The following is a 14,090-nucleotide window of genomic DNA, read 5'->3' as shown; positions in this document are numbered from 1 at the left end:
TACGGCAGGGTGTTCTTATTATAACAGACGGGAGAAACCCACGGTCCTGCAGTGCCTTAGGGTCCCGTCTGCGCCTGAGGCGCTTGACTTCCCGTGCACCCCCCTTTCACTCCCCTCCATCGACCGTGATTGAACAACAATTAGGAAATCGGAATTAATTATTCTCACGCTACCTGCTCGCTTCAATTAATTATTAGTTGGAAGCAGCTCGGTGGAATTGGTCCGAACATTTACACGTCTGTATAATGTCCCCGGGCTCCGGCTCTTCGGGACGGGATTGTTGTTCTTTAAGTGGTTTAACGCGGTGAAAACAAACTCGTGAAAAAAGGCCACAATAGCCGAACAAACAAACATAAGTATGCAGGCGTTAAACCGGGAGTTCTTGTAAAGAAACAGAAAAAGTACCCGTGGCGCATGCGCATATGGACCCCTCCGCTGTGATCGGTTTCATATATAAACACAGCGAACAGTGAGTTGAGAGCGAGAAAGAGAGGCGCTGCGTCTCGTAACAGGTACACTACTACACGTGGATCAAAGCGAACGTCCATAAACAGTTTTATGGGCTGCATTAGCCTTTGTGTGGGATATGTCGTCTTTCATGGCGTTTAGTACTACACTGGGTTGACACAGCAGAGAAAAGGTCGTACATCGCCCGCATTAACCTACAGAGAGCACCTACCGTGGTATGATAATAACGGGAGAGAGGTGGGAAAAAAAACGTCGCACGGGTTGACATCCCGCCGAGAAGGATTCTCCACGCCGGAGGCTGTACGGGAAACATAGCGTTGACTCGAGGAACTTTCACGAGAGAAGCCGCCGCTTTGATTATTGATAATTGGTTCTAGGAGGCTTAATGCGTGACTCAATTGAGACACTAAGGAGGCGAAGAGTAGCGTTGAAGAGCGAGAGTCGTGTTGGTTCAGTTGGATGGCGGATAAGCCAATTGACGACGCCTGACAAGGATTTTGTACGGAGCGGAGAAAAGTTTTATCTCTCACGAAAATAAACGTCGACTTATAGAGAGGGAGAGAGACGCGATCTTGCCTGTATATATACACATACACACAGGCACATAACAGGACCGGTGGTGCATTTGTTCATTAAAGCCACTAAAAGTCATGCAGTGGCCCGGTTATTCATTCGTGCAACCCTCTCTAACGACCTTCCCCGCGGGCTTCAGCCGCCCCCGAGGCTTTCTCACGGGGCTGTGCGCCCTACTCCTCCACGTGCTGGTCCTCGTCCCCTTGACCGGAGGCAAAGTCTACGAGAGGAAGCTAGTCGATCGCATCGTCACTACGCAGTACGGCAAACTACGAGGTCTTCTCCTCGAGATTCCCAACCCCCATCTGGTGCCCGTGGAGGCGTATTTCGGGCTGCAGTACGCCTCCCTGCAGGGCGGGGACCACAGGTTCATGGTGTGTTCCAGCCCCACGGAGAAGTGGGACGGGACGCGGATCGTGTACGGCAAGCGGGCCGTGTGCCCCCAGAGAGCCATAGACGAGGCGGAGTTGAGGAAGACGATGCCCTACGCCAGGGTGCAGCACTTCTTGAGACTGATGCCCTTCTTGGAGGACCAGACTGAGGAATGTCTGAATCTCAATATTTACGTGCCACAACGAGGTAGGTGGATTTTTTGTTATTTTTAGCTGAAAAAAAAAACTCACCCTCGCCCACCCCTTTCTCTTGCTGGGCATCCTATGCGTCCCAGAATGAGCACTGGGGGCTCTATGGTCTAACAGAGCAAAAGTACCTGATATCAACCTAAATCGATAAAGATACATGAAGAATGTGATTAATATCGCAGACATGATATCGCAGTGTTCAAATTACCCTAGCGCTGTTACAGCTTGTTTTCTGTCGTGAACCGGCACATTTCGTGAACTAATACAATATATGGAGTTAGGACTTCGACAGTCACATTTCGAAAAATAACTGAATTTGCCCACATATAACACTCCACAGAACAAGCCATTTATTTGTAATTATAATAAAGGCCAAAGGTGTATAAACAATGACAAGCTCGGTGTGCTATGAAAAAGCTCTCCGTGGTAGGATTCTAAAGGACTTATTTCTTGTTATGCAGTTTAATGAAAACTCTGAAATGATTTATAAATTCATTTGATGAAAATACCACCATAATAACACGGCCCGGGGGGAAATTAACCCCGAAATGCCCTGTCAACTCAAATGTCAAGTTTCTGGAACTGCATCTTAAACCTAAAACGCCTTGTTACGTTGAAATCCCAACATTAAAGCCTTGAAATAGCAACTGTAAATGCCATACAAAAATGCCACATCAAAGCGGCATATGCTAAATGTAGTTGAAACACGTGTCGACGTAAATGTCATGTGATCGCCTAAAGAAATAGAATCAGTATTTTTTTAGTGTTGTTCAAAAAATTACTTGGTTGAAATTGCAATTAAATTAATGTTCAACTTAACACGCACACGCACAAATCCAGCAGTATCGAGACCTAAGTGCCGTATCAACGTCACTGTTTGTTTGCCACAAGAGTTAACACGAAATCTGCACTGTGAACTACAATATTTGCATGCAACAACAATCTCCGCCACCGACATGGGGCTGAGACAAATAACAACATCAGTGACGTAACATGTTTTATTTAATAACACAACCACTTTGTTACCCGTCAGGTGCGCAAATACCAAGCGTGCACCCATTCTACGCTCAAAATGTCCTTCTGTGTGGGTGATCACGTACATGGGTGCATTAACCCCCCGGCAGAGTCACAGACACGGCCTGCGGCGTTTTTCTGACCCGTGAGATTCACTCAGTTTGGTCCATGTCGCTTACTCTCTCCCACGAGCCTTCCTTGGGCCTCTCCGTCACCAACCAGAGCCTGTTCTACACAGAAAGAACCTCCGCGGATAGAGGATCGTTATAAAAATAGTGTCGAAGGAGGGTCATCAGGTTTTAAGGCTCGGAAAGACCTCGGCATGACCCTCCCCCGGAACGCTTATGTGACTAGTTAACGCGGTATAAAATAATCTTTATCGGTGCTAACACAACGTTTATTAATGGTGACAGTGACATAAATTCGTATTCGCGTTTCCCGCCTTTGGAAGAGACTCAATACGGTAAATGTGATAACTCTGTCACCCCATTAACTGAATTATTCCTCCTTTAAAACATCATCAATAACAAATAAACGTGGCGTGACGTATGTGTGTGCGCGCCTGTGCTGATATTCCTGTCAAAAGATGAATACGCTGACGCGCAGATGCCCTTAGTACGTGGTCTTGTGACGTGGCTTTCAGTTTTGGATGCTCCGATCGTCGGAAATGATTACCTAGAATTGAAATTGGCCCGATGAGCCAACCGCTAATTTAATCGAAATATTGCTTATCTGAGTCTATCGGGGAGATTGACGTACTAGTACCATTTACGGTTCTGCAGAGCTGCCAAAATTACAGTATTCGAAATGCGCAGACCTGTTTTTAATATGATTTTTAGAATAGAAAAACAACTTAAAACTATGGTATTCGATACAAAAAATATGGTTAGAATAAAAGTTTATTTGTAGAATAGGCAAGCTCCTCTTTTCCTTTAGTCAAAGATCGTGATCAGTAAGAGAGAAAGAAAGAGAGAGAGAGTAAGGAAGAAAACAATCAGTTTTTTTTTACATTAGATAGTTTCTTCCAAGGTTTATCATTGTGTGAGATATGATCACTAACGGCTCTTTAAATAACCGAAGTATAATTCCCATCATACTATTCGTAGGGAGATGGGATTTAGATACTTATTCTGGCACGTTTAGGAATGATGTGTACTGAGTGTAGTGTAACGAGAAGTATCAGAACCAGCAAACTGTGTTGAACACATTCAGCAGTTGTAGGTTTTTTTATGACAATTCCATCCCGTGTATCTTCTCACCCGCCCCTGTGAAATTAAGAAAGTGACACTAGATTTGATAAAGACTGTTTTACAGTGACAATTCTTTCCCTGTATTTCAGAGCCATGTTATTTCTTCAATTACTGGTTTTGAAAGCGGGTCCTCGCGGTCTCATTTGTATTCCACCACTTCGTGTTCTGGAGGCGCTAAGAAATGAATAAGAACTCACTTAGCTAGATGAAGTGAAGTCTCTAAGGTATTGGCAACTGCATCAATTGGGCCTTTTTTTCTAATTGCCACTGTTCGACTAAATATACGGGATAGCCGGCTACTTGCTGAAAACGATCTCGACTTATGCATTTTTATATGACGTAGGTTCTGTGAGGTAGGGAAACCCCTGCGTTATTGTAATGTTTAGCTCGGTCCTTACCCACCAACCACTGAACTTACCCCCTCCCCCCCCCCCTCTCTCTCTCTCTCTTCTCTGTATCTATCTTTGGTAATATTCTAGATTTAAAAAAAAGACCGGTACAGGGTATATGCCAACATATACCAGCTGGAGACCAAAAGTCAATTCTGAAAACTTCCTTTTTTATGCGAATATGTTCTAAATGTCGATATCATTTCACTTCAATTATCAGAGGAAGTTCCTGCGATTCTAGTGGATTATCATATGCATAATTAAACCAATTTTCTGAGACATCTATCTTAATTGGATAAAACAGCTAGCTTTTTCCCAGTATTTCGCCAGCCTCGTTGTTCTTACCAAAACTGCTCATACAGCTGGCAAATCTGTGTCATTCGAAAACGAGACCCCTGTGTGGATATTGCACTCAAGACCAGGAGCGCCTTAATAAAATTACCAGATGAAAGAAAGCTTTAACATTTTGAACGAATGGATCCCTGGTTTAAAAAAGGGAGAAGTAAATGTCAATTCCAGGAAAATTCATATCTAGATGTGTTCACTGGGAACATTGGCCATATGGGACGTCCTTTTATCACTTCGTTTATCTTTGCACCTACACAGTTCAGGAGATAGATTTTTTCTTTTCTTTTCTTTTTATTTCATTTTTATTTATCCGTTTTATTTTTGTGCTTCCTGACACTTCACTCAAACGTGTGTGCCGCTCCCTCTAAGTGGTTAATCCTGCACAGATAAGAAACGACCTTATAGATTTGCGTTGCACATCCCCTCCCCCCCCCGTCCCCCTACCCCAACTTGAAAATACCCTATGATATAAGAAGTCTCTAAAATAGTATAGAAAATTAAAGTATAGGCAAAAAATTGGGTAACAGACTACTAACTGGCCTTGTGGTCAAAGAGAACACTGTTACATGAAAATGCTTCCTCTGTGGTTACACAACATTGAACTAATTCGGTAATAAGATGTCATAAAACCATAACGATAAAAACATAGTAAAAGACCGCTACCGGTTTGACAGTCTACTTGTGAGGCCCTACATGTATCTTAGACCACAGTCATCAATTAATAACTTAAAACACTAGAAACAATCTGAACATTGGCGGCTATTGTTACCATGAGTTAGCATGGGCATGCATACCTAATGGCTTTGGCACCAACGGGTGCATGTTAATTCCGCGGTGGCAAAGGGGCATCGTTATGCCATTCAGAGTTAATGGGGGGTGAAACGTGTTTAACGGAATACAGTGTGTTGTTTTTTTGTTCAGGGAGAGTCACCCGAGGCACGGTTGGCTACAGTAGCTGTGTTTAATGTGCCACTGGGGCACGACAGATCTCCACGTTCCAAAAGCGCTACCCCTCTTTGATTAGCGGAGTGTTTTATCTAATTATTAGAAGTGGGGTCCACAATTAAAAGGCACTACCACAAATTAAACCGCCTCTTATCAATAATCCGAATTCCCTTTGGTTCGCGAAATGCACGCCCTTTGTAATATTAGCTAATGGGCTTACATATACATTAATATCATTTTCGTTGTTATTCACAAAGAACACTTCATAAACGAATAACCAACAACTCATGAACCTCTTCTAGACAACCAATGGATTTTAAGTTTAGATCATATGTCAAGTATTTTTGACGTTGAAAATCTCAGCAAGTGCTCCGTGTTTGAATTCTAGCCACTTAGACTCTTGGTGTAAATATTGACCAACTGATTAAGCAAACAATTTAACTGTTACTCTAACCTGCATCCTAATATAGCATATAACATGAAACTGTAAGTTGAACGAAACGAAGTGATAAAAATGAGGGTCTGACTCAAAAATCCAGACTATATATAAATAAGCATTGTAATTTCAAGGCTGATTCATTGACAACCACTCAGGGAAAACACGTAAGATGATTTAAAATGACCAGCCAGAATCGAGAATCGCGACTTTCTTAACAATGACATAATTCAGGGACAACATCGGTCGCCATGTAGAGGGTATGCACCCCAATAGCCAAACTCCATCTGCCCCTCTATCTGCCCGACGATGTGTGCTTAAGGTTCCCTCAGACAAAGTCCAAGTTGAAACGAAAATCACCCTAAAAGGCGTCATCAAACGACAACATTATTCAAGTAGAGATTCATAACCGGCAAGTCCCATGCGGGTGTCTCCCTGCGGAGAGCGGGTTCAAAATGAGTCCCAGATATACTCCAAGGTCTAGTTCATTAACCGGATGACTAGCTTACGAGTTAAAAGATCGACCTGTGTCACGTTCCATTTTGTCTGAGCAGACCCAGAGTCACCTCAGTGTCACGGGTGTCAAGGCAAGCAATTAGTGCTTCCTGTTGGGAGATTTGCTGAAAATCAACACATAAACCCAGGGTGCATTGTGCTCATGTATTTGTGGTATTCAAAGGGGTCGATTGCCTGGTATAGATTTTCTCTCCTGTATTGGTCTTGCTAAGAGTTATTTTCCAATTAGGCCACAAAAACATTCGTTCCTGCCAGATTTCAGATGTACATGAGAGGTACACAGGAGACCAAGCAACAGCTCCAGAGTTATTGTTAACTTGATAACGACTGCGTCCATGATATTTTTTTATCTGTTAAAAGATAAACCAAAGACTAATGCACATGATTTAGATTTTTTCTAAATGAAATATTGACGTTGGCGCCGGAGATGGGTAGGCTAAAGTGGAGAGGGGACTTGGAGATTTGTCTCGGGGTATTCACGTGTCACTCCAAGATTTAAATGTGATCGATAAAGAAAAAAAAAAACATTACGTCTACTCTAGTCAGTATGCACATGTGTTGAATTATTCCATGCCTTTCTGTGAGAATCACATGCATTTCTGACAGTAAGAGATGTATCTTGTTAGGAGGTTGGTGGGGTGAGGGTGGGGGATAGGAGTTGTACATGTATACATAGCAGGGGAAAGAATGAAGAAATCACAAGGACGCCGCTTAAAAAGATATCAGTGCACTCTCAGGAAAAAGTACTGAAACATAATTGATAAACTAGTGGCATTTACCTAAGTGTCTCATTTATTGTAATCGTATTTCACCAGCGACTGTTGAAATTTGTGCAGCTAGATGTATGAATTTCAGACCACTGTAGGTGACATGAAATATATACGTTATAATAGGCTATCTATATATTAAACGTAGGGGCCGTAATATTACATTGCATATAACAGGTATAATAATGTAATAGATCTCTACCAGCATATTCCCTGTCGCTGAACATGTCCTATATAACCCGTAAACAGTCGGTGCACTAAGCAAACTTAGCAGTGCCTGTACAACGTCATTGTAGTTTACTTACGAAATTTTAATTGGGCTATCGGACATGGGTTTAAATTCAACCTTGTTCTGGTTGCGAAGTTTCAAAGAGAGAAATCATTCTGATTCTAGTATTTAAATTCACATGCAAACCTTAAAAATTTACTACTTAATTGCGAGACAATTCATTGTAATTTGGATCGGCTTTGTAAAACTGCTCTCAATAACATCGGCCCTTAACGCTGATAAAACCTCAATACTTCTCAAATAAACGAGATCGTTTCCAGTGGATTGTATTACATCGACCCTAATTCAATACCCCAACCTTCAAGGACAACGACCCAGATTTCTGCGCAAGGTACACATGATCCTTAACCCGCGATCGTGCAGGCCACAAAATAGTTGCAGGGTGTTGCCGTATTAGTCACGTGAAAGTGGTCGCTTTGGAAAACACTGGTTATATGAATATCCATCTCCAACATTTACTTTGCGGAAAAATTGAATTTAGCAAGCCTGCGTTGCGCATCAGTTTTACCCCGTTGATGAGACTTAATCCCTTCTCCAAGTTTTACCTGCGATATGTAGGTGCACTGGGGAATGTAATAAACCGCCTCATCATTTGGAAAGCTTAATGTAAGGTCCTATTCTCATAGACACCGGCGTTTTACGTAGATCAATCCAACTCCGTAAGACCTTCGCTGAATGCAATCAGTTTAATTCAAACAGATTAACACTCCTCTTCCTGTCGTTAAGTAGAATGCAGAAAAGCTGGTTATTATACTAACTAGCACGTTGGAAACAAGAGGCGGCGTGTCACTCAGTCAAGCTGATTGCACTCAGCGAGAGTCCCCGCAGAGTTGGATCGATCTACGTAGACCGATGTGTCTATTGGAGTGGGGTTCAAGCTATTAACTTTTCTGAGTTGGCATGTCTGTCAACACGAACGTACGTACAAGATGTAAGATTAATGCTTGATTAAGTATTAATGTTCAGTTAAGGGCATACACGACGCTGCGCTCTTCAGTAAAGGGCAATGTAAATGCTTATAGATTCTCTATCGAGTATGACGTTGGATTAACTCAATGTTTTTAAGTGAGTCAAAAGTGCCAAATGAAATCTGTGTGAGCAGGAAATGAAGAGCACACAATAGTGAAACAGGCTTTCTATAGGTAAAGATCTTGTCGAAATCCCCATAGGTCGCACGGGTCCTGCCAAAAAGCCCATCCCCTGTATTCTTGTCATGTCATTTATTCATTCTGAAAATGCTTTCAATGAGACTCACCAACATATTCACGTAATACTCCAGTTTACCCAACCCATAGTCCCGCTCAGAAGGTGTCATCTGGAAGAAAGAAGAAATAGCCCCATATTCTCGTATTTAGTTTCACCCCTCGAGGGAAGAAAAGCTTATTTAGTAATGGATATCCTATGCCTTATTACCCCCTGGTCACTCTCATGGTCCCCGATGCGAGAGGTCACTCTTTAATGACAGCACTTAAGCTCCCGTTTATTGGTATGCAGAAAAGAGCCTTGGTCACATGAGATTGGTATCGCTTTCAGTTGCTATGACAACTGTCAAATGGCCGTTGTAAACATGTAAGCTATACCCCCGAAAACACACAACTTTATAAAAATAGATAAAAGAAACCACGGGGTGGATTGGCTTGACCAATAACGGAACCAAAGGTGACCTAGGGTGATACTAAGGCCGCATTCAGAACAGTGGACTAACAAGTACGAGGGTCAAATATTGCGGCCCACTTAAAAGTTTGCCGTCTAATCCGGTTATAGACATCGAATAGATTCCCCCTGGGAAAGTATTCAAGTGGGTCGGCCATATTTGACCCTAGAACTAGTTAGTCCATTGTTCCGAATGGGGCCTAAGTGACATGCTCAAATCATACTTGTATTTTTTTCAATATTGTACAATGGGCTGCAATGTCTCCAAGATGCTTAATCTTTGGCACATTATAATCAATGTTTTATGTTGACCTTTTAAGCATGTTTAAAAAGGCTACGAGTGTTTGTGTATAATTCCTTTAGATGGCAGTACATTGGTCAAATACATATATCATATATATGCATAAGTGCTTCTGAGGATGCTTGAAGTACGTGTTTAAGCCTTTTACATGGTTTACTCATTGGATAAACGCACCTATTATGCTACAACTTGAAGGGAAGATCTATGAAAAATACCTCCTAAACCTGGGATTTGATTGAAGATTTAACGTTAATAAGAGATAAAGACCGTCGAAAAGCACCCTCAAACACTGCACAACGTTTGGAAACGCGTACTAACAGTATCAGTCGAAATTCGTTTTGCGGCTTCGTCATACAATGTGTTCATTAAACGCAGCAATCAAATTGTGATCGACGAGATTTGAGAACTGGCGTCGGCAGCAGATTAGCAGATTATGGCTAATAATCACCAGCACACCGTCCTGATTAGGCCCGGGTTGTCTTGGTTATTGTGTGTCGAAAGACGGCCACAAGGGAATACTTGTTCAATACTTTGGCTGAACTTTATGGCGATTCGTACACGTATGGCTGTACCTTGTAATTAAAGCGCTGGTTGCAGAACTGCGTATGCATTTGCAGCAAAAAAAGAAAAAAAAGTACTGTAGACCAAGTTGTAATCAATATTCAGAAATGGGTATGAAAAAAGATTTCCCGAGCAAAATTAGTTTTGGATATAAATGATATTTTCATTGCCCTATTTCCGAAGAGGACTGTGTAGGAATGCATATACAAATAATGCCTATGATCAAAATCGAAGATATTTGTCTATTGTATTTTATCCATGCTTTAATCTTTGCCGTAAAGAGTAGACAAAAATACTTTGGTTTGTTGAGAAACGCATTACGAACGGTTAAAATGCCCAATGTCCTGAAAATTACACAAACAAAATACATAAGATACCATTAACTTACTTATTGATCGACTGTAGACTTTTTCTCTTAAATGCATGACATTACTAATTCATGAAAAAAAGAGGCTGGAGCCGTCTTTTAAGGTTAGGCCATTTACAATATTCAGATATAGAAATTGTTTTAAAACAAAAAAAAAAGTGAACAGAAGTGAACAAAAGTTGTAGATACTGGCGCATTTGTAGGGGGGGGCATGAACCAAATTTACTCCCAAGGGTTGGGAACAATATAACCGCGAACCGATCTCAAGGTCATTTTTTGAAAGTTAATACGTCCTCGATATAAGTCCAATCATTATTAGAGTTTAATCCTGCGAAATTGTAGGTAACACATGAACTGGACCCATGCCTTTTTCTTCATTATTGGGGACAAGAATAGAAAGAATTTGAAAAATGCTGCAAAGATGTGCGACAGGTGGAAAAGTGGTGGGTGTTGTTCCGTGGGATTGTCCCCTGTCCTAACCCCCACCGGGTCCGATCGGGTTGAAGAACCCCTCTTCTCAGTTTCAAAGTATCAGCCTCACAATAGCGGTCGTGTTAGGACTGGTTTTCGGTTTTACAATACGGGCTATCAACATGGCAGTGCCGGTTTCAGCAAGGCAATGTCAACAATAAAGGTAATGGGCTCTCTTTTATTGTCGGGATAATCTTCGTCCCAATTGCTGGATTAATCCACGGCGCGAGTGGTAGGAGGAATAAAATTTGAAGAAAAAAAATTGCGTTGCTTGCCTTCAAAGAGTGCAGAATCCCATAGGCAAGTTATTCTCTGTACTGGAGATGTAGATGGTAATCAGTGATATTGTAGAAATAGTTGTTTTTCATTTAACGGCCATTGAACCAAGGAGTTTCCCAATACCCTCTATGCAAAGAACTAAATTTGCCGACTAATAACTTCAAGGTAACAGTTATTTGATTTGAGTGCTATGAATAGACGAATAACGAGTTTTACTGCGCCAGTAGACATTATTTTGATACTGACAGAACACCAGTCTATCGAGTTACTTATTCAAAAATGTAGTTTTTTTAATATCGATATTTTCTTCACTTGGGATGAGCACAATATCCGGTTACGTGTTTTTCTTGTACTTTTAATTCGCAAAGAGATGCTCTTGACCAGGTGCAGCAATTTCACCATGTAAGTTGCTAGGTGAAGACGTATTAGTAAAAGCTATTCAAAACAGTCTCTTACAAGTGGATTTTGTTGCTTGGAATAATAAAACAATCATATATTTACACAATTGTATAAACGTATAACGCTGAAGGAAAGGGACAAACCATGGCGCACGTAGTTATTCCATGGGCTTATACCTGATAAAACTATCGTTCTACGTCGATTGCTCCATTTTCTTGGGGACTCAAGCTGAATGCAGTCAGATTAGCAGATTAATATGCCACCTCCTGGCGTTGGGTAGAATACACAGAAGCTGGTGATTACGCAAGTGCGTTGAAAACAAGAGGGACCGTGTTAATCAGTTAACCTGATTGCATTCACCGAGCGTGCCCGCAGAGTTGGATCGATCTAGGTAGACCGATGGTTTCATTGGTAATGAGCCCGATACCATTCTGATAGGATATCATGTGGTTTAAATGGAGGAAATATCAAACCCTATTGGTATTTAGTTTACGTAAAAGGGGCAGTCGACCTTGACACCAGATTTGGCAATGGCAATACACTTGGCAAGCAAGCCTAACCGGTAGACCAGTGGATAAGACACAAAGTAGTATATTTTAATCATATTTGACGCAGTAGTTTTGTTTATTATTTGTAAGGGAGCGATACAAAGCCCAGTGGGTTCCAGTTTCATGTATAATTCTGTCCCTTCGGAACCATAGAATTCATTCAAGATTCGAGACTGTCAATTTTCATTCAGGTTTCAACTAATACAAATATTAATAAATAGGATAGAATTGCTAACAAAAGAAATGAGGAAAAATCCGTTCCATAAAATTAAATTTGTTTGAGGTAAACTATAATATGAGTTATAAGGTGAGTTGTTATTCGGGGTCTCCTTTGGATATACGCGTGTGTGTAACGAAATGACACAAAAACAAAGATGTGATGTTTACATGTTTATGATGTGAAGTGATGTCGATGTGTCCATAGTTCACCATATGAAGCTGCAATATTGAATATATATATATATATATTCCTCCTTTTGATCTTGTTCTTCATCTTCGAGGTAGGGAGGCGGGACTGTCCAGGTAACAATATATATGACTACAAAAATGCCATATTGGGTAACCCCACCTTATAAAGTAGGGGACAATTACACTGTTAACGTTCTTATTTGAACCCCAAAATACCTCGTGTGCCTATGGGGCTATATTTGCTTAAACTAGCTGTCGGGTTTTTACGCAATAACCATTCCATTTAACTCAATCCAGTCATAGTTAACTACAAGCCTATTTATCTTACGCTACTGAAACCTTGTATTAAACCCTGGATTCAAAATACCGCTACAAAGGGGAACAGCTTACCTGTGATTCTCAGATTGGATCAAAAGGATTAGGGGATTAGCCAGGGGATTATCTAAACTGCTGGGGGAGCAGTATTTCACTGTCAAAACACACCGGGCATTTAAAGACGTTACATTCAGTTACGCCGTTGACAATTGACAAACAAGTTTGAAACCTTGGGCCAAATTATGCCGGTTAGAAGGGCAACTGAGTGCGCCCTAAAGGGGTTTCAAGCGTTCGTTTATTATAATCTGTGAAGTGAGAGAGTGCACTTGAGTGAGTTTTGTTGCGACGCTGAGTCGTGGGGTTATTGTGGACAGGTTAAGATGCCTTGAGGTTTCTGGCTGTTTGTTTCATGAACACAGAGAACGTGTGTAAGTCAATGGACTGGGCGACGAATTTAATGTGTTTATTGTCATAGGCACGGGGGTTAGGATACCTTAGGCTTCAGCGTTCTATTTGAGCGTTCTAATGCTTGGGATTAAATTAAAATACAACATAAATGATCTCATGGTCGATTAAGTATCAATATTGCAGTACACATTTACCGATTTTGTATCTTATTACATTGCCCATTATACAATTAGCGTTCCAAAAGAGCTAATTATTCAAAAAGACACTTGTGAAGTATGATTCAAAACTATTTAATGATTTATTATATTGGATTTATAGCACTGCTGGTGGGATCTCAGTTAATGGATTATACAGATATCTTATATACCAATTACTATTTGAGTGATATTTGATTAGAAAATTGTGTTAGGAACTAATAAATCAATAACAGATCTTATTGGATTTTGTTCAGAATTTTGAAATATGTTTGAAGTTTATGTCACCAATACAGTCATTTTGATTGAATCAGAACTTGAAATATTTTGATCATACTGTACTGCTTTTATTTATAAATCAAACATTTGGAAAATTCTTACTAAAATACATTCTTCTACTACCAGGTTATATGAATTGGCTTCGATATTACTACAACAAACTCTCTCTCTCTTTCTCTTTCTCTCTCTCTCTCTCTCTTTATCCATCCTAATATTTACTCTTCATGGTTCTCTAAGCACATGCTTCAAATGTTTTGCTGGTAAGTAATTAACAATTTAAAAGTGACACGCCCGTCATGAATGCTTCTTGCACATTAGAGTACCTTATTAG

At 40.8% G+C, this 14,090-nt stretch overlaps 1 protein-coding gene across 3 annotated transcripts in view; it reads left to right on the top strand.

The window, feature by feature from the left end:
• Nucleotides 1–278: 278 nt before the first annotated feature.
• LOC106180277 (neuroligin-4, X-linked) overlaps nucleotides 279–14,090 on the top strand; it is a 40,172-nt gene continuing 26,360 nt past the window's right edge. Inside the window, exon 1 of one of the 3 annotated variants that reach the window (XM_086997282.1) lies at nucleotides 279–1,620. In XM_086997282.1, the coding sequence (XP_086853408.1) occupies nucleotides 1,119–1,620 (502 nt within the window). In that variant the 5' untranslated portion in view covers nucleotides 279–1,118. The remainder of the gene's footprint in view (nucleotides 1,621–14,090) is intronic. The other 2 variants (XM_013564235.2, XM_013564234.2) reach the window with 2 other exon arrangements.

The sequence above is a fragment of the Lingula anatina genome, chromosome 10 (genome assembly GCF_051362555.1).
Source record: "Lingula anatina isolate TDL-2025a chromosome 10, LinAna3.0, whole genome shotgun sequence".
Classification (NCBI taxonomy): domain Eukaryota; kingdom Metazoa; phylum Brachiopoda; class Lingulata; order Lingulida; family Lingulidae; genus Lingula; species Lingula anatina.
The sequence above is the reverse complement of the archived record's forward strand: the minus strand, read 5'-3'. Positions and strand labels throughout refer to the sequence as shown.